This window comes from Oryctolagus cuniculus, chromosome 7, assembly GCF_964237555.1.
Source record: "Oryctolagus cuniculus chromosome 7, mOryCun1.1, whole genome shotgun sequence".
Lineage (NCBI taxonomy): Eukaryota > Metazoa > Chordata > Mammalia > Lagomorpha > Leporidae > Oryctolagus > Oryctolagus cuniculus.
Window position 1 is genome coordinate 72,941,360 of NC_091438.1, and position 18,352 is coordinate 72,959,711.

Below are 18,352 nucleotides of genomic sequence, written 5' to 3' on the forward strand. Positions count from 1 at the left end.
TGGTGCGCACTGGGGATTTCCACCATTACTGGGATAACTTTAAGTGTGGAGATGTGTTGTGGGAAGAGGGTGGGAGATCCTTGGAAACTTCCTAGTAGGGTGTTGTCTTATTGACCTAAAAGGATGATTGAGTTTTAGCGTAATAACAAAAGTTAGAGGGAGAAGATTATTCCAGAAAGAGGTTCAGGTAAGCAAGTGTTCGTTCAGTGAAGTGGCATTATAAATCTTGAGCAGCTCAGCATTGCTGGAGTCTGCCTCTCTGTTGTGTCTTTCGTCTGGACGGTAAGGGAAGGAGCAGACCATAGAGGGCCTGCATAGTATGCTGAGGAACTTAAGGTGTTATTTTATTGAGTATGAGAAATGATCAAAGGGTTTAAGCAGCGTAGGCTTTCTGATTGGGGGATGAATTTGATGATGACAAGCCTGGACATGTGGAGACAAGCTGGAGAGCTGTGTATAATCCAGGTGAAAGATGATTAGAGCTCGAACTTGGGCAGACATTGAATTAATTAATATGTAGGTCTAAGTGCTTAGGAATTTTTTCCTTCTAATTCCATGTCAGGAACTTTAATGAGAACATTGGAAAATAAATGACCACTTAATAAGTAGGTATTAGAATTATGCAGTCTTTTATTCTTTTATTCCTGTGGCTTAATGTTTTCAAAATCGTGTTAAAGTGTACATTGCATAGAATTCAACCTATTTCATAAAAATTATTATTTTTACCAAACAGAACTTTATTGTCCCAGCATTGGCACTTTTGAAATGGTGATCCATGATGAGCATTTGTATGTTATTCCCATGAAATTATGTCCATAATTAGTTCAAAGCATTTTCTCATATATATCTCCTTCAGTATTAATGCTCATTAGGAAATATATATTTAGATATGTAAGGGAGATTAATTTATAAATCTAGAAGTAAACATAAACTAATTGAAGTGTTTAATAGAGCATTAATAAGAATTGAATTCTGGTGTAACCAAACAAAATGTTTTAATGTTCTGGTTTATTTGATAAAACTTCATATACTCTCTGAACTGATAAAATCTTATGAAAAGAAACAAGCAACTGAGTAACTTTCAGTTTCTCTGTGTATGGCCCTATAAGTGTGTTTCAGCCATAATTTGCTCTCAAAAAATATTTCAGGTTTCTTTTTTTTTTTTTTTTTTTTTTTTTTTGACAGGCAGAGTGGACAGTGAGAGAGAGACAGAGAGAGAAAGGTCTTCCTTTGCCGCTGGTTCACCCTCCGATGGCCGCCGCTGCAGCCGGCGCACCGCGCTGATCCTGGCAGGAGCCAGGAGCCAGGTGCTTTTCCTGGTCTCCCATGGGGTGCAGGGCCCAAGCACCTGGGCCATCCTCCACTGCACTCCCTGGCCATAGCAGAGAGCTGGCCTGGAAGAGGGGCAACCGGGACAGAATCCGGCGCCCCAACCGGGACTAGAACCCGGTGTGCCGGCGCCGCAAGGTGGAGGATTAGCCTATTGAGCCACGGCGCCGGCTCAATATTTCAGGTTTCTGTGAAGTTCAAAAGCATATGCTGCTATCTGCCTCAGTGATTTTTCAGGAATAATTCTAATTATCCAATTTTTGTGGTTAGATAATCTAAAGTGTAGATTCTGAGAAGAATGTAGGAAACAGCTAGTCTCCAAAATTAACTTTTAGTTATATAATAAATATATTTTGAATTGCAATATGTTACTGATATTGATATCAGTTTTCAGATACGATCTGAAAATGAAAATTGCAACTCCTGTGATTCCTTGTTGGGGAACCATATTTTGTGTCTACAATAACATAAATGGTTGTTCATTTATACACAATGCATTAAAAATAACACTAGTTACTTAATAAGTACTGATAAGAGTATGTATTATCACTGGTTGACTCAACATTGCCAGAAATTTGGATAAATATCACATAAGCCCATATAAAATTAAGAACTGTAAAATTCTCAAGAGTGAGGCTACACATGGGCAAGACTACATATGTTAGAATTTGGAAATTTAATGTAAAAATTAAAATTTTTGTTTAAATTTTATTTGGAATTTTTAGTAAACAATATCTACAGCACACTATAACTGATTTTGTTTGCCCTATGCTTTGTGTAGTAGTGCTCTGTTTGGACAGTGAGAGTAATAAAGAATGTAATCATGCATGCAGCAAGTTAAAGAAATTACAATTGAATTTAGAATCAACTCAAATTGATTCTCACAATGTGAACCTAAAAATGAAAGTGATGCATAGAAATTGATTTCTAGTTCCTATCAGTCCTTCGAAGACTGGATAAAGAAATTATGGGATATGTATACCATGAAATACTACACAGCTATAAAAAAAAATGAAATCCTGGCATTTGCAACAAAATGGATGCAACTGGAAAACATTATACTTAGTGAAATAAGCCAGTCCCAAAAGGACAAATACTGTGTGTTCTCTGTGATCTGCAGTGAAATTGACACTTTGAGACACAATGAATTTGAGCAGGCCTTATCTCAACTGTTGAGGAATCTTTTTTTTTTTTTCTTCATATTATTTGTTGAACTCTTTATTTAGTATAGGGTGAATGTTATGGATATAAAGTTAATTGAAAAATATATCTTAGTAAAAAATAAGAGTGGGAATAGGAGAGGGATGAAGAAGAGGGAGGGAGTGCAGTGGGAGGGAAGTGCAGATAGAGTGGAAAGTGTTAACGGTAGCAGAGAGTGGAGGCAGGAGTGAGTTTTGTGGGTTCTTTTCCTCAGCTTTGTATAGAAATAAAAGGCTGGGAAACAATTTGTAAAGAGACAGAAGTTCTTATTTGACAGAAAAGAAACTTTGTTTGATTGGCAAGTGACAGAAAAAGCATCTGGTCCCAGAGGAGACCATGTGGAATGGCCGAGCTGGACACTGGCTTTAAGGAAGTGTCCTGGGTTTTTAAGGCATTACTCCATTGGATCATTTATTAGGGGTGTCCATTGGGTATGAGTTTGTCACTTACGTATGTTGATTGGCTTGCGGCTCATGGAGATAGCAAGGGTCTCCTAGAGATGGTCTTTCTCCCACTTAGGGGTTCAGCCCCCTCCTCTGCCAACTCTGGGTGAAAGATTACAACCAACCTACAGGTGTGTTTTAAAGCCACAAAGTAGCACAAGTAAGCCTGGATCTCCTGGAGCCAGTCTAATTCTCCCCTGGGGCTCAGCCTCTTCTGCCAGCTCTGGGTGAAAGATTGCATCCACCTTGAAGGTGTGATTTAAAGTCACAAGGTCACACGTGCAGCACAAGAAGCTGTTAGAGGGGAGATGCCAGTGGGTCTCTGGTCAGTCTGGAGACAGGCTTTCCAGTCACAGATGACAGCTTGCTTGTGAAGGACCATCTACCTGTGTCTGAGGGGCCCACAGACACCCGGCACCACTGGACGAACTCAGGAAGAATCACTGTGTTCCTAAATTTCTATTTATGAAATATATGACGTTTGTATACCTTAAATAAAAGGTAAAGAAAAGTAAAAAAAAATAATTTTAAAAAACAGAAAATGTCCTAAGTATTAAGGTAGACAAGATAGAGGTTTCACATTTACCAATAATAATTCTTACTTTTAAAATTAATTTACTGAGGCTTCCCTCTTAAAAATGGCAGACCAAATATAGGACTGTCCTTCCATGGTGTGCTAGATTGTCACAAAACTGAAAGCAACAGAATTTGTTAAATGTCAGAAGTCAAAAGGAAAACAAAAGTATCAAGAAGGAGAAGCAACACCAAAAGCTGCAAATCTGAAAAGATGGCCCCAGAAAGCTGCACCCTAAAGCAGACCAGTGAAGTACCAGACGGTGCACTACTTGAACTTACTTCAAGTTTGAGGATTGGTAATACAAGGTAGCTGCGGAAATGGGGAGGAAAAACATGGCTGAAAACTGAAGAATTCATCAAGTGTCTGTTGAAAAGTAATTAGATCACAGGCATTTTAGCCAGATCCGAATGCCTTAAGGGCTGATTCTGAGGCCAGAGTGCTATTTAGGTCATCTGCCATTTCATGAGTCTGCTGTGTATCCCACTTCCCATGTTGGATCATTCTCTCCTTTTAATTCTATCAGTATTAGCAGACACTAGTCTTGTTTATGTGATCCCTTTGACACTTAATCCTATCATGATCAATTGTGAACTGAAACTGATCACTTTGACTAGTGAGATGGCATTGGTACATGCCACCTTGTTGGGATTGAACTGGAATCCTCTGGTATGTTTCTAACTCTACCATTTGGGGCAAGTCCGATTGAGCATGTGCCAAACTGTACATCTCCTCCCTCTCTCATTCCCACTCTCACATATATATTCCCATTTCCATAGTGGCTTTACCAGTTTGCATTCCCACCAACAGTGGGTTAGTGTCCCTTTTTCCCCCACATCATCGCCAGCATCTATTGTTGGTAAATTTCTGTATGTGAGCCATTCTAACTGGGGTGAGGTGAAACCTCATCATGATTTTGATTTGCATTTCCCTGATTGCTAGTGATCCTGAACATTTTTCCATGTGTCTGTTTGCTATTTGGATTTCCTCTTTTGAAAAATGTCTACATAGGTCCTTGGTCCATCTCTTAAGTGGGTTGTTTGTTCTGTGGTTGGGGGGTTTCTTGATCTCTTTGTAGATTCTGGTTATTAATCCTTTATCTGTTGCATAGTTTGCAAATATTTTTTTCCCATTTTGTTGTTTGCCTCTTCACTTTACTGACTGTTTATTTTGCAGCCCTTAAGGCATTCAGATCTGGCTAAAAAGCCCATGAGAGTATTTTAGGCATGGAAAGCCAAGACACTCTGGCAAAAAACAAATAAATAAATAAATAAATAAAAATAAATAAAAAAGACCTAAATGAAAGATCTCTGTGAGTGAGATCCCAGAGGAAAAAACAGGCCATCAAAGAAGGAGGTACCTTTCTCTGAAGGGAGGAGAGAACTTCCATTTTGACTATGACCTTGTCTAAATAAGATCGATGTCCGCAAACTCAAAAGGCTTCCATAGCCTTAGCAACTCATGACAAGAGCCTCAGGTGATTACTGATGCCATAAACAAGAGTGTCAAATTGTTAAATCAACAACAGGAGTCACTGTGCACTTACTCCCCATGCAGGATCTCTATCCTTAATGTGTTGTTCAATGTGAATTAATGCTATAACTAGTACTCAAACAGTACTTTACACTTTGTGTTTGTGTGTGAGTGCATACTGTTGAAATTTTTACTTAGTATATACTAAATTGATCTTCTGTATATAAAGATAATTGAAAATGAATCTTAATATTAATGGGATGGGAGAGGGAGCCTGTGGGAGGGAAGTTATGGGGGGGAGGGAACCACTGTAATGCAAAATCTGTACTTTGGAAATTTATATTTATTAAATAAAAGTAAAAAAAAAAGGTAATTAGATCACTTTCTTTTTTCATTTACCTTGAGCAGCATGGAAACTCCCTTGTTTAGTGGAGAGAACAAGTCCAGTGTCTACAAGGGAGACACAGTGCAGAAGAGAACTCTGTTTGAAAGCAGATTAAGTGAATTTCTACCCATTACAAATTGCCTTTCTCACTGAGTACCCAGAGCAGCTGTTCTATAGGTAGAATATGACAGTTGGGCATGGTCATTTATTGCTTGTTTTGTTAAGACTTGTAAGGAGATCAATAGCTACTAGAAAATGGTACATCTAGATTTATAATAAAAATGGAAATACGACAAAGTCAGAGCTCAAGAGATACTGCTATCTTGGAAACGTCACTGTAATCTTCAAAGCCCTCATTCTTGAGGAAGAAATAATGGTGTTTTTAAACAATTGTCTCATAAATAATAAAATGGAAAACATGCCATTCAATTTAGTTTCCCAGGCATGGTAACTTCTTCTTAGCCCTATTTTTCACTTAATGATAGCCAGGCAACTCAAAACAAAACAAAAAAACATCTTAAAGTCACAAAGTCATGGGGCCGGCACTGTGGCTCACATGGTTAATCCTCTGCCTGCGGCGCTGGTATCCCATTTGGGCGCCAGTTCTAGTCTTTGTTGCTCCTCTTCCAGTCCAGCTCTCTGCTGTGGCCTGGAAGGGCAGTGGAGGATGGCCCAAGTGCTTGGACCCCTGTACCCGCATGGGAGACCAGGAGGAGGCACCTGGCTCCTGGCTTTAGATCGGCGCAGCGCCGGCCTTGGCAGCCATTTGGGGAGTGGACCAACGGAAGGAAGGCCTTTCTCACTGTCTCTCACTGTCTATAACTCTACCTGTCAAATAATAATAATAAAAAAAAAAGTCATTATCCCCATTTAATCAGCTCACAAAATATTATATCAATGATGTAAATTTTTAGAATTTTGTTTTTCAGAGGGGATGAGAATTCCAGTGCTTTGTGTACTTATATATGTGTTTTGGACTAGTCTGAGTGCTTCTGCTATAAAACACTGCTTTTAAGTATTTTAACTTTTCTTATCAGGTCGCCAAAGTTTTATTTTCCTTGTCTAAGCTGAATCTTAAGAAGCAACTTGTTGAAGCAAAAATGAAACATAGTTAAGAAACTCCATGAGATGACCTCTGTCACTTTGGATCTGGGGTGCTGAATGTGTTTCTGCAGGCAACACTGAAGTAACTTATGAAAACGTCTGTGGGCTGAGATGGCAGTCAGAATGTGTCTCGGTCTATTTGAGACTTAACAGAGTGGGAGAGCTAAGCTTCAATAAATCTGCTTTAGCCTCTAAGGAAGAGGAAATGCATATTTCTTTTTGTGAAAAAGCTGTACAGTAATTCAAAAAAATCAAATCTCTAACACTTCATTGTGAGATCATGTAGAATTTTGTTTATTTTCAAAATGCCTTATTAATGAATTGTCAAGATTTAATTTTATTTCATTTTATTGTTCAACTATGAGGGGACTTCAAAAATTCATGGAAAATGGAATTAAAAGAAGTTAATTGTTGTACATAACTATTTTTTAAATTCATGCATTGTTTTTATCATGATACACATTTCCCATGAATTTTTTTGAAGACTCCTTGTGTGTTTGCATGTATTCAAGTAGATCACAATTGACAGAAAATATATCTTCTATGGTAGCCCATATTTTATTATTGTCAGAATTTAATGTGTTATTCTATTTTTTAAAAGATTTGTTTATTTATTTGAAAGGCAGAATTAAAGGAGAGGCAAAGACATCTTCCACCTGATGGTTACCTCCCCAAATAGCTGCAATAGCCAGGGTTGGCCCAGGGTGAAGCCGGATGCTTCATCCAGGTCTCCTGCATGGGTTCAGGGGCCCAGGTCCTTGGGCCATCATCTGCTGCTTTCACAGGTATATTAACAAGGAGCTGGATCAGAAGTGCAGTTGGGACATGAACCAGTACTCATATGGAATGCTGGCATCACAGGCAATGACTTACTAACCTGTTGTGTCACAATCATTTTATAGAAGATATTTCTTTTTCTTTTCTTTTTTTTTTTTTTTTTTTTTTTTTTTTTTGACAGAGTTAGACAGTGAGAGAGAGAGAGAAAGGTCTTCCTTTTTTCCATTAGTTCACCCCCCAAATGGCCGCTATAGCCGGTTCTGTTGCTTCCTCCTGGTCTCCCTTCACTAGTCACTGAGGATTCAATAATGAATTTAAGCATAGTCTTCTCAGAGAAGCTCATTGTTTTTAAAGGGAAAAAAATTGAGCATTTAGCCTAGTGTTTAAAATATCCATGTTCTTCAGCCAGCGCTGCGGCTCAATAGGCTAATCCTCCGCCTGCGGCGCCGGCACACCGGGTTCTAGTCCCGGTCGGGGTGCTGGATTCTGTCCCGGTTGCCCCTCTTCCAGGCCAGCTCTCTGTTGTGGCCAGGGAGTGCAGTGGAGGATGGCCCAAGTGCTTGGGCCCTGCACCCCATGGGAGACCAGGAGAAGCACCTGGCTCCTGCCTTCGGATCAGTGCGGTGCGCCGGCCGCGGCGGCCATTGGAGGGTGAACCAACGGCAAAGGAAGCCCTTTCTCTCTGTCTCTCTCTCTCTCTCTGTCCACTCTGCCTGTCAAAAAAAAAAAAAAATCCATGTGCCATATCAAAGTGCGTGGGTTTGATTCTCAGCTTCAGCGTCTGACTCTAATTTTCTGCTAACACAGACCCTGGGAGGCAGTAGTGATGTCTCAAGTGACTGGCTTCCTGTCACCAAGGTGGTAAACCTGGCTTTTGGTTCTAGCCCTAGACTAGCCCTGCCATTGTGAGCATGTGGAAAGCCAGCCCACAGATGAATGCTGTGCTTCTTTGTTTCTGTCTAATAATTTTTTAAATAACTATATGAAAGTACAAAAGCAGAACAAAGCTCCTGGTCTCCCATGTGGGTGCAAGGCCCAAGCACTTGGGCCATCCTCCACTGCCCTCCTGGGCCATAGCAGAGAGCTGGACTGGAAGAGGAGCAAACAGGACAGAACCGGCATCCCGACCTGGACTAGAACCTGGGGTGCCAGCACTGCAGGCAGAGGATTAGCCTATTGAGCCGTGGCGCCGGCTAAGTCAGGTCAAATTTTGAAGTGAATGTTGACTTTGAGTCCTTACGGTTCAAGATTTGTTAGTCAAAAGAGGATGAATAACATGAGATTGATTCTTTGAAAAAGAAAATGAGTGCTTGCTGAAATTGTATTTTCCAATATTTATGTGATTGGGCTTTCTTAAGGCAATAAAGGAATCCACTTTCTATCAGTTGCCTTTAGGATGTTAATAGGGTGACCCTAATGACTAATAATCCATAAGCTAAACTATGATTTTAGTGATAGAAGTTGATCCATTTCCTACAAAATATTTCATTAGAAAAGAAAAAGTATTGAGAAACATTTCATAGCTGCTCTTTTATTCTATTATCTTTCTTAAAGAAAATAGATTTAAAATTTACAGTAGATAAATTATCCCTCATTGTCTTTTGAAATGATTTTAATAGCTTAAGCCAAATATTAAAAATAAATCTGTGCATCTGTATTCTAGAATTTGATGGATTAGATATATTCATGGAAACAGGGCCTACATTATAAATATATCATTATTGTGGACCTAATTTTGAATGGCTATTATGACTGGATTTATTTGGCATTCTAGAAATATAGTTTGATTTAACTCAGGATGAAACAATATGGAATTGAGAAAATATAATACCATTTAGAATTTTTGCTGCAAGATCCATTACACCACAGGAGGTTTCACATTTCTAAAATGCAAGCACTGAGTACTGTGGGGTCAGGGACTAACCAGTGAATGAAAGTCAGAACTCAAAATGAAGTGCCTTTTCTGTTTAACACTGGGCACTGATAGAAACTGATAATGTTTGATTAATGAACGGCAGCCTTGCAGAGGGTGAAAACATCTGCAAGAAGTGATTTATTATTTCAAAGGTATTGGAAGCTTGCGGTATCTTGCCGATTTAAGTATGTGTGCCTGAATAAAATAAATGAGATGCAACATGTGAAAAATGAAAACACATTACTTGTAAAGAATGTGTCACAAGCAGGGTATTTTTGTTCAAGTACACTTTGTCATGGGGATTTTTAATGCTGTTCTGAATACAAATCATTTAGCTGGTTCATAAAATCGCCTCAGTTGGAATTCTTGCATCTATCATCCAAGACATAAATGAGGGTTAAACTTAATGTGGTGTAACATATCTTAAATGTTCAAATTTTGTATCATATACAACTATTAAAATTGCACATATGTTTTATGTATAAATATGAATAAATTGTAGATACTTAAGACAACAATGCCCAAGCAGAAAAAAGGTTTGAGGTCTTAATTGAACACTCATCACATACTCAGGGTTAAGGCTTTTCACTGCAACTATTATGGCCAGATATTTGAATATTATAATTTTATGATTGAATAGTTTTTAGTTAGATGGCATGTTATGTGATAAATAATGAAATCTGTCAGTAGTACTATTCTATGTAGTAGTATTCAGTCTCTAATGTGTTTATGAGTATGGATGTATACCTTGAATTATCCACTGTTGCTTAGGGAAAAATCATACCTCATTTATAAATGTATTTGCCATGTGTTTCACAAAAAAAAATTTCAAAAAGTTTTTGGAAAATTGAATTAAAACTTTATTTTGGGGTAAAAATTTTAAGATCCATGCATAGTTTTTGTTAACATGCTTTTCCCATGAACTTTTCAAAATCCCTAATGGATAATTATTAACAGATAAGGAAATAGCTTCCAAAATTCTTTCAGGGTACAAGTATCCTGATGATCATCACATTGCATATGTGCAAAAATATGGAGAATATACGTGGATCAATCTTCAGGAGCCTTTTGCCAAAAGTACTACTAATTCCTTCTTTTGTGGTTTATAAGATATAGCTACATGTTTAACTCACCCCTAAAAGTCACTTTTGCAATGTGGGATGTTAAAATATTAGCAAGCAACTATTCAGGTCAACAAGATATAGTAAAAAATACCACCATCATAGACAAACTAAATTATATGAAAGTAAACATGTTAATTTTTTAATTATGAAACTTTATCATTGCATATGTACTTGCCAATAAATTAGAAACTGAACTGTGCAAGGTTGCAGCCCTTTTGACCATTATAGCTTTAGAACTAAGCATAAACTAAATCCTTATTAAATGGTTTGCTGAATGAATGAATAAATTAAGAGATTAGAAAAGGAAATAGTGGCCAGCGCTGTGGCATAGCAGGGAAAGCCACTGCTTGCAGTACCAGCGTACCATCAGGGGCCAGTTCCTGGGAAAGCACTAGAAGATGGCTCAAATCCTTGGACTCCTGTACCCACGTGGGAGACCTGGAAGAGGCTCCTGGCTCCTGGCTTCTGATTGGTGCAGCTCTGGCTGCTGTGGCCATCTGGGGAGTGAACCATCGGATGGAAGACCTCTCTCTCTGCCTCTGCCTTTCTGTAACTCTGCTTTTCAAATAAATAAATCTTTTAAAAAAGAAAAGAAAATATTATTTATGGTGATTGTATTCATTCATCTAACTGAGGATTGAAGTACCTATGCTAGGATGCTTGTGGAAATGAATGGTAAAGGAAATAGGTATAGTCCCTGCTCTCAAGGAGCAGTTAGACTGGAGGGAGACAGCTATAAGATATTTCACACTTTTTATAATTAAACATTTTGGAAAATGATCAAAAGCAGAAGTGTACAGCGTTTGGAGCCTGCATTCTGAGGGCTCTTCCCCTGAAGAGGAGAGGGTAGGTTGGTCGTGCAAGCTGAGAGTAGAAGGAACAAAGCCTGCAGGCCCAGGCCAGAAGTCTGGATATCTAGGCTGGGTTAGTGAAATGACTGGATTTGCTGTCAAAGCAGTCATTCTCAGCTCAGTGAGGCAAGAATAGAGGTAGCAAAGGGACTGTTAGGAACAGGAAATGATGACGCTGCTCCTACCCTACTGAGGATAACGGATCTCTGCCTTTTATCTCTGTCTTTTATCTCAGCCTTACCTTGATTTCCAGTTTCTCCATTTTCTTCCAGAGTGGTCATGGCCTAAAAATGAGGATAATTCATCATTACTTCCTGGAGCTCTATACTCATTCTTCCTTTTTTTTTTTTTTTTTTTTTTAGGATTTATTTGTTTATTTAGGAGGCATAGTTACAGACAGAGTGAGAGACAGAGAGAAGTCTTCATCTGCTGGTTCATTCCCTAAATGGCCTCAATGACGGGAGTTGGACTGATCTTAAGCCAGGAGCCAAGAGCTTTTTCTGGGTTCTCCCACTTGGGCCATCTCCCTCTGCTTTCCCAGGCATTAGCACAGAACTGGATTGGAAGAGGAGCAGCCGGACATGAACTGGCATGCATATGGGATGCTGACACCGCAGGATGCATGCCACAGCACTGACTCCCATACTCATCCTTCTTATATTTAACTTAGAAATATTTAAGTCTTAACTGTCATTTAAATTGAATACAGTGTTGTTTGTCTGGAATAAGACAACTACAGTAAGATTTTCTTATATTTTCAGATATTTGACTACCCAATATAAAAATACATCATTTTCTTCTTATCAAATATTAATACATTGTTAATTGAGCAGGCTTAATGTATTGATTATTATTTCCAGCCACAGAACTATTCAAATTAGAAAGTGAAACATATTTTAAGAAACTTATTCATGAGCAGACAGAATTATAACTAGAACATGAGGTATGAAGAAGATTTAATAACACATTCATAGAATTTCTACAGCTCTTCTATATTTTAAAATTTGCTAACCTCCACAGTGAAGACTATTTGCTTTATCATTTTTGCTATCATATAAATCTAGTTTTTAATGTGGGAATGAACTTGATCACCTTCTTGAGAGCTCCTTATGTAGCTGAATATCATTAAGTTGACTTTTAGTATTTACTAATCCAGGATGAATAATTATAGTTTTAATTAATTAAAGACTAAAAATTGCTTCCTTAATTAAACTGAAATGTGTAGGCAAACATAAGAAAATGTAAACCTTCTAGATTTAAAAATTTGCTGGAACTCCTTGCTAAGTTGTTAAATATGAATATACCTTTTCAATTATAACATCAAAGAACATGCAGAGATTTGTTCTTTACAATGATGTATGTATAGTATATGTAAAACAAAACTAAAATCTGAGACATACTCAGTACAAATCAAGTAAGGATTCCCAGTAAATATGAGGGAACTGTTTTCTTGCTCTTTCTATCTTTAAACTGGATTTGCAATCCTTGACAAGTAGCACCATTTCTGGATCCTAAACATTGGGTTACTGATTAAATGATGAAAAGAAATGGGAGTTTTCATCTTCCATAAAATTGATAGTGGTTTTGATGTCTTATATGTCATTGACAGACCGTTTGTCCTTACTTGGGTCCTTCATAAGAAAGCAAATATTAACAAATCACACCTTCAGATGATTTTTTTCCTCAATTTTGTACTTTTAATTTAGTATAGTGGAGACATTTTTTAGTCTAGCTTTGAGGATAAAAGGTAGCACTTAGTGATTGATACAGCTAGAACTAATTGCCAGTACTGAGAGATATTCATGATGGGTAAAATTTGACAATTTATACTTTCAGTAGGACTTCTGTCCGAAGCAAAGACCTAGAATAATAAAGAAAAGAGCCACACTGTGTTATTTTTGGTGAAGTGTGAAAGAAATGAATGTGCAAAGGATGCCTCTTTGCATTTAAGAGATCTAGATTAAAAAGTGATTGCGGGCAGTGAGTATCAAATAAATATATTAAATAACTATTTAAATAATATCCTAAGCTGTCACTATATAACAGTATTGTGAACTAAATGTTATTGGGTTTGAAGACAACATCTAGAGTGACAGCCCATGGAATCATTATATACTAATGAACACATATTGTCTGTCTATGGAAGGGGGAGAGAAATTATACGTTGTAGGCCAGTTATGTTATAAACACAAAAGCAAAGTCCAGAAAATATTAGGAAATGGAGAGTAAAAAATGAAAGATGATGTAATAGTTGAAATATAAACCAGAATATAAAGTATGTTCTACTCTAACAGGTATTGTCTGTGAACAAAAATGTATAAAAAAGACCATTTGGAAAGAATAGTTAGAATAAAAAATTTCCCAAGAGACCTTTGAATTTGAATTTGCCTGTCCTTGTATAACACACTATCCCAAAACTAAAGGCTTGAAACAATGACCATTTAGTTGCTAATGGCTTTGTGGGATATCTGTTTGTTCTGGGTAAAGTTGGAAAGTTCTGCTGTACCTAACATCAACTGATGTTATATGCATTGTGTTATTGATGGATTGGCCTGGGCTGATTGGCCCAGGATGGACTTATTCACATATCTTAGGACTCAATAGGAAAAACTAGGTGTATGTGTATCTCTGTCTCTGTCTCTGTCTCTGTCTCCATCTGGTCTCTCTCTTCACATGGAGTCTCATTCTCCTATCCTCAAGGAGGTTAGTTCAGGCCTGATCACAAGTGGCATTATTCCATGAGAATGTATAAGCTTCAGTGACTATTGCACCCAAAACTTGGAGGCCATACAATATTATTCTCATCTTATTATGTTGATTGAAGCATTACCCATGCAATCCTGCATTCACTGGACAAATAATAGACTCTACATCTTAAAGTCATCTTCAAAGAGACTTGTATATTGTGATGGGAGGAATTCTTTTGGCTGTCCTTGCAAGCAATCTACTGTGCAAAGAATGTGCCTCATTTTAGGGTCTGAGGGAAATGCATTTTTTTCTAGGTGATTTCTCTTATAGAATGGTTTTTCTATATAAAAATTGTTATATAGAGGGCCTCATATAGCTAAAATTAGGGAACAGTAGCCATATGTTCAGGTGCAGTTTTGAAAATGCTTGGCTATCAAGTGGGTATGATTCAAAATGCTGACGCCTAAGGAAGACCATGTGTAGTTAAAACTCTACTTGGGATGCCTGCATCCCATATTGCAGTGTATGGTCTCAAGTCCTGGCTTTACTGCAGATCCCAACTTCCTGCTAATGCACTCTCTGGGAAGCAGTGAATGATGGATTAAGTACTTGGGTCCCTGTAAAACATTTGGGAGAACCCGATCAAGTTATAGGCTGCTGGCTCAAGCTTGGCCCAACCAAGTTATTCTTTTTTTTTTTTTTTTTTTTTTGACAGGTAGAGTTATAGACAGAGAGACAGAGAGAAAGGTCTTCCTTCTGTTGGTTTGCCCCAAAATGGCCACTACGGCCGGCGCTACGCTGATACGAAGCCAGGAGCCAGGTGCTTCTCCTGATCTCCCATGCAGGTGCAGGGCCCCAGGCACTTGGGCCATCCTCCACTGCCTTCCCAGGCCACAGCAGAGAACTGGACTGGAAGAGGAGCAACGGGGACAGAATCCGGCGCCCTAAATGGGACTAGAACCCGGAGCCCATATGGGATGCTGGCGCCGCAGGCGGAGGATTAACCAAGTGAGCCACGGCGCCGGCCCCCCAAGTTATTCTTGGCATTTGTAGACTGAACCAGTGGATGGAAAATCTCTGTTTTGGTCTCTCAGTTTTTCAAATTCATAACAATAACTAAATTTTAAAAAATAGTTTGAGGGAAATGGAAATAAAAGATGAGTTTATTTAAAAAGAAAATGCTGATGCCATACTGCCTGGGCATAAATCCAACTATGCCAGTAAGCAGGTTACTTAATGGTTGTTTGTGTCAGTCTTCTTCATTTTAAGACTGCATAATAATACAGTTTTTCTTGTGAGATCATTGAAATCATTAAATGAATTGGCACAGAGAAAATGCATAGAAAATTTCATGGCATAGAACAAATATTTAACATGAATTAGCTATTTTATAATTTTATCTATCTTCAACTTTCAATTGTGAATAAAGCAGTGTTCCTTTATGGTGGAAATCAACATCATCTTTAGCTCTAATTCTACTGCTATCTGCTTGCTCTTCATTTTTTTTATTTATGAAAGTACTCCTTTCAGTAGTTATATTGAAAGACTTATCCTCAGAATACTAATTTTAACCTTAATGTTATAAAAAATAAAAATTTATTCCCCATGTATGTGACTTTCTATCAAATACTTGACTAAATATCTCTTGAGATGACCTACCCACAAATATCAAATTACCTCTAAGTTCCAGCTATCTAATCCCTTCTCCTATTATGTTAACAGAATTCCAAAGACTCGGTTCACTTTTACCTTAGTTTTAGATCAGTTTGGCTATAGTGCCATGTGCTAACTCAACTCCAGACTGATTGCTCAGAGTTCTACTATCTCAGGTTAGCTTTTCTGGATGATGGCTGCTACTTGATTGAATCCACACTGAATCTCACCTTCTAAATTCCTTACCACAGAGACAGAGAGGCTATTTGTATATTGTTAGTCTGGCAGACGGTATGACTTTTGCCTGTCAGACCAAAATCTACTGATAGCTTCAAACTCTCACTTTCTAATACCTTCAACTTAAATCTAGACTGCTTTCAATGATATAATTTTGACTGCAGCATTCTTTTTAATAACTTTTTATGTTTCTATAAGGCTGTAGTCAAAGTGAAAGATAATTAAAATCTGATTGAAGATGAGACTATGAGTGAGGGAGTAGAAAGAATGAGTCATGAATAACTGGCAAAATATCTGATATATTAGAAAAAAATTCAGATATAGAATAATTTTAAATTATCTTTATTCTCAGAAAAATTCAAATAATTATATAATAATTATTTAAAAATAGATTTACATAACATGGTCTGATAACAAGTCGAAGTAGTTTGAGACAATCTTTCCATAGCCAGGTCTTAGCTAGGTCAGAGCAATTACAAAGGTTTACATTGTTGAATGAAATTATGCTCAATGTTGTTTTATTGCATGTTATAATGTGTAGTTTCCCCTTTTGAAACAATGTATGATCTAGGAATACAAGTTACTTGCTTTTAGTAAAACACCCATGCTGTATAAAAATATATAAGAATTAGAATTTTTTTGTATTTTTATATTTTTAAAAATGTTCATCATTGCTATTCATCTAATATCTTAGTTCAAGAGAATTTCCCTTTCATTTCTAAGTGATAGATACTTGGGTTCTATGATTAACACCCTATCATTTTTTGCCATCAGATGTAAGATTATTAAAGAAAGTATGTAAATTATTAAAACTAAGAATAATACTTGTTAGCTTAATTTTATTTGTGAAAAGGTAACCAAAATATTTAAATGTTTATAAGATAGGTCTTATTTTTCACTGGAATCAACAACAATGGTATCAAAATTTCAATTTATTTTAAATAAGTTCATGAAGTAAATATCACCAGTGTATTCCAAAGTCATTTAGAAATGGCCAGAAGCTGTTGAGACAAGAAAAACATGAGAACGACTGTTGTAGGGCCCTGGGAATCCTAGAAAGGGTCATCTCTGCAGGTAGAATGCTCACTCTTTTTTCAAACGAATAAGTGTCGGAACTCAGAGGAGCAATGCTGGTAGTCAAACATAAATAAATAAAACCCTCAATTTTTTTGAACTCGATTTTGTTTAGAAAAACAGAAATCGGAAGTACTCTAGGAATTCAACACAAATAAGGCATATTTGCATGAAGCAATCTATGTTTCTGGCAGGAATACTGAGAAAATCTTTGGATAGGTAATCTTGGAAGGCTGCTTTCTCTCTTGAAGTTTCATCTAGAACAGTCTCCAGGAAACAATCTTTTTGGAGCTGTTTGTTGTTTTGTGGTCAAATTGTTTGTTTGTAGACTGTATTTGAAGGACAGTTGGGGGGAATACAAACGGTTTGGCTCACGTTTTCTTTCTCTATCTTGTAGATGTTGCTTCTGTTGGTTTCTGTTCTAGAGTGAGGCTGCAGGGAATATAAAGCCAGTCTAATATTTTCCCTCTGAAATATGACAAAACTTTTCCTCTCTGTGTCCAAAGAAATCATTATTTAAAATACAGTAATTTTCTTAGAGTAATTATAATCTAAAACTGCCTAAAGTAATTGTCATAGTAAATGCTTTTAGTCAGGGAACATGCTAGAAACTGTGGCAAAAGTATCATTGATGAGCTCTGCACATATATAACAATAATTAAGAATAAAATGTGGGGATTATGGTGGGAAAAATAATATGAATGGTACATGCTCTGATAATACCAATATGATAAAAACAGCAGAAATGAAAGTGAATTATGAAAGACCGCGGAGTCCAAGTTAACTGATTGCTTTATCATGAGTATTGAGGTAATCCTGTTAAGCTGGTCAAGTCACTAAATAGAAATATATACACATTTAACATTGCATTGAAAAACAGATCTTCCATGAACTGCTTTACTCCTGAAATGACCTCAGCAACCAAATCTGGGCCTGGCTAAAGCCTGGAGCCTAAAACTCCATCTGGTCTACCACATGGAGGCAGCAGCAGAATTCAGTAATATGACTTATGACTTCAAAGAAAGTATGTAGAGGTTAATAACTTATATATGCAAACAATGACCCATCAGAAAATGTAGTAGAAGCAATGACTGTATTTATAATAACAGCAAAAATTAAAGTATATCAGATAAAATATTGCTTATCATTAAGCTTCAACAATTAAAGTCAAATGGTATTAGAGCATGAGGCACTGATCAACAGAATAGATTTTAAAAATTTAAGAATAGACACAATGCATAAGGACTTTCCATTTATGTAAAAGATGGCATTCCAAGTCAGTATAGAAAAGATAAATTCTTCATTATGTGTCATTCCAATTACTGGAGTATTATCTGTGATATAGTTGGACCCATGCACTAAGATAAAATAGCACATTTCATAGAAAAAGAAATAAAAATGACCCATAAACCATTGAAAAGATGCTAAACTTCACATATAATGAGATAAATTAACACTTCACCAACATACTATTTTTTCTATCAGACGGACAAATAGTTGATGAGGCTATAAGGATACTGACACT

The 18,352-nt window shown here is 37.1% G+C and overlaps 1 protein-coding gene across 4 annotated transcripts in view; it reads left to right on the top strand.

Moving 5' to 3' along the window:
• DPYD (dihydropyrimidine dehydrogenase) overlaps positions 1–18,352 on the top strand; it is a 962,084-nt gene that overhangs the window by 323,524 nt on the left and 620,208 nt on the right. Inside the window, exon 9 of one of the 4 annotated variants that reach the window (XM_051857462.2) lies at positions 1,186–18,226. The exons of 2 other annotated variants lie outside the window; for them this stretch is intronic. In XM_051857462.2, the coding sequence (XP_051713422.2) occupies positions 1,186–1,382 (197 nt within the window). In that variant the 3' untranslated portion in view covers positions 1,383–18,226. Of the gene's footprint in view, positions 1–1,185; positions 18,227–18,352 lie in introns of those variants that run through there. One more of the 4 variants, XM_051857463.2, reaches the window with a different exon arrangement.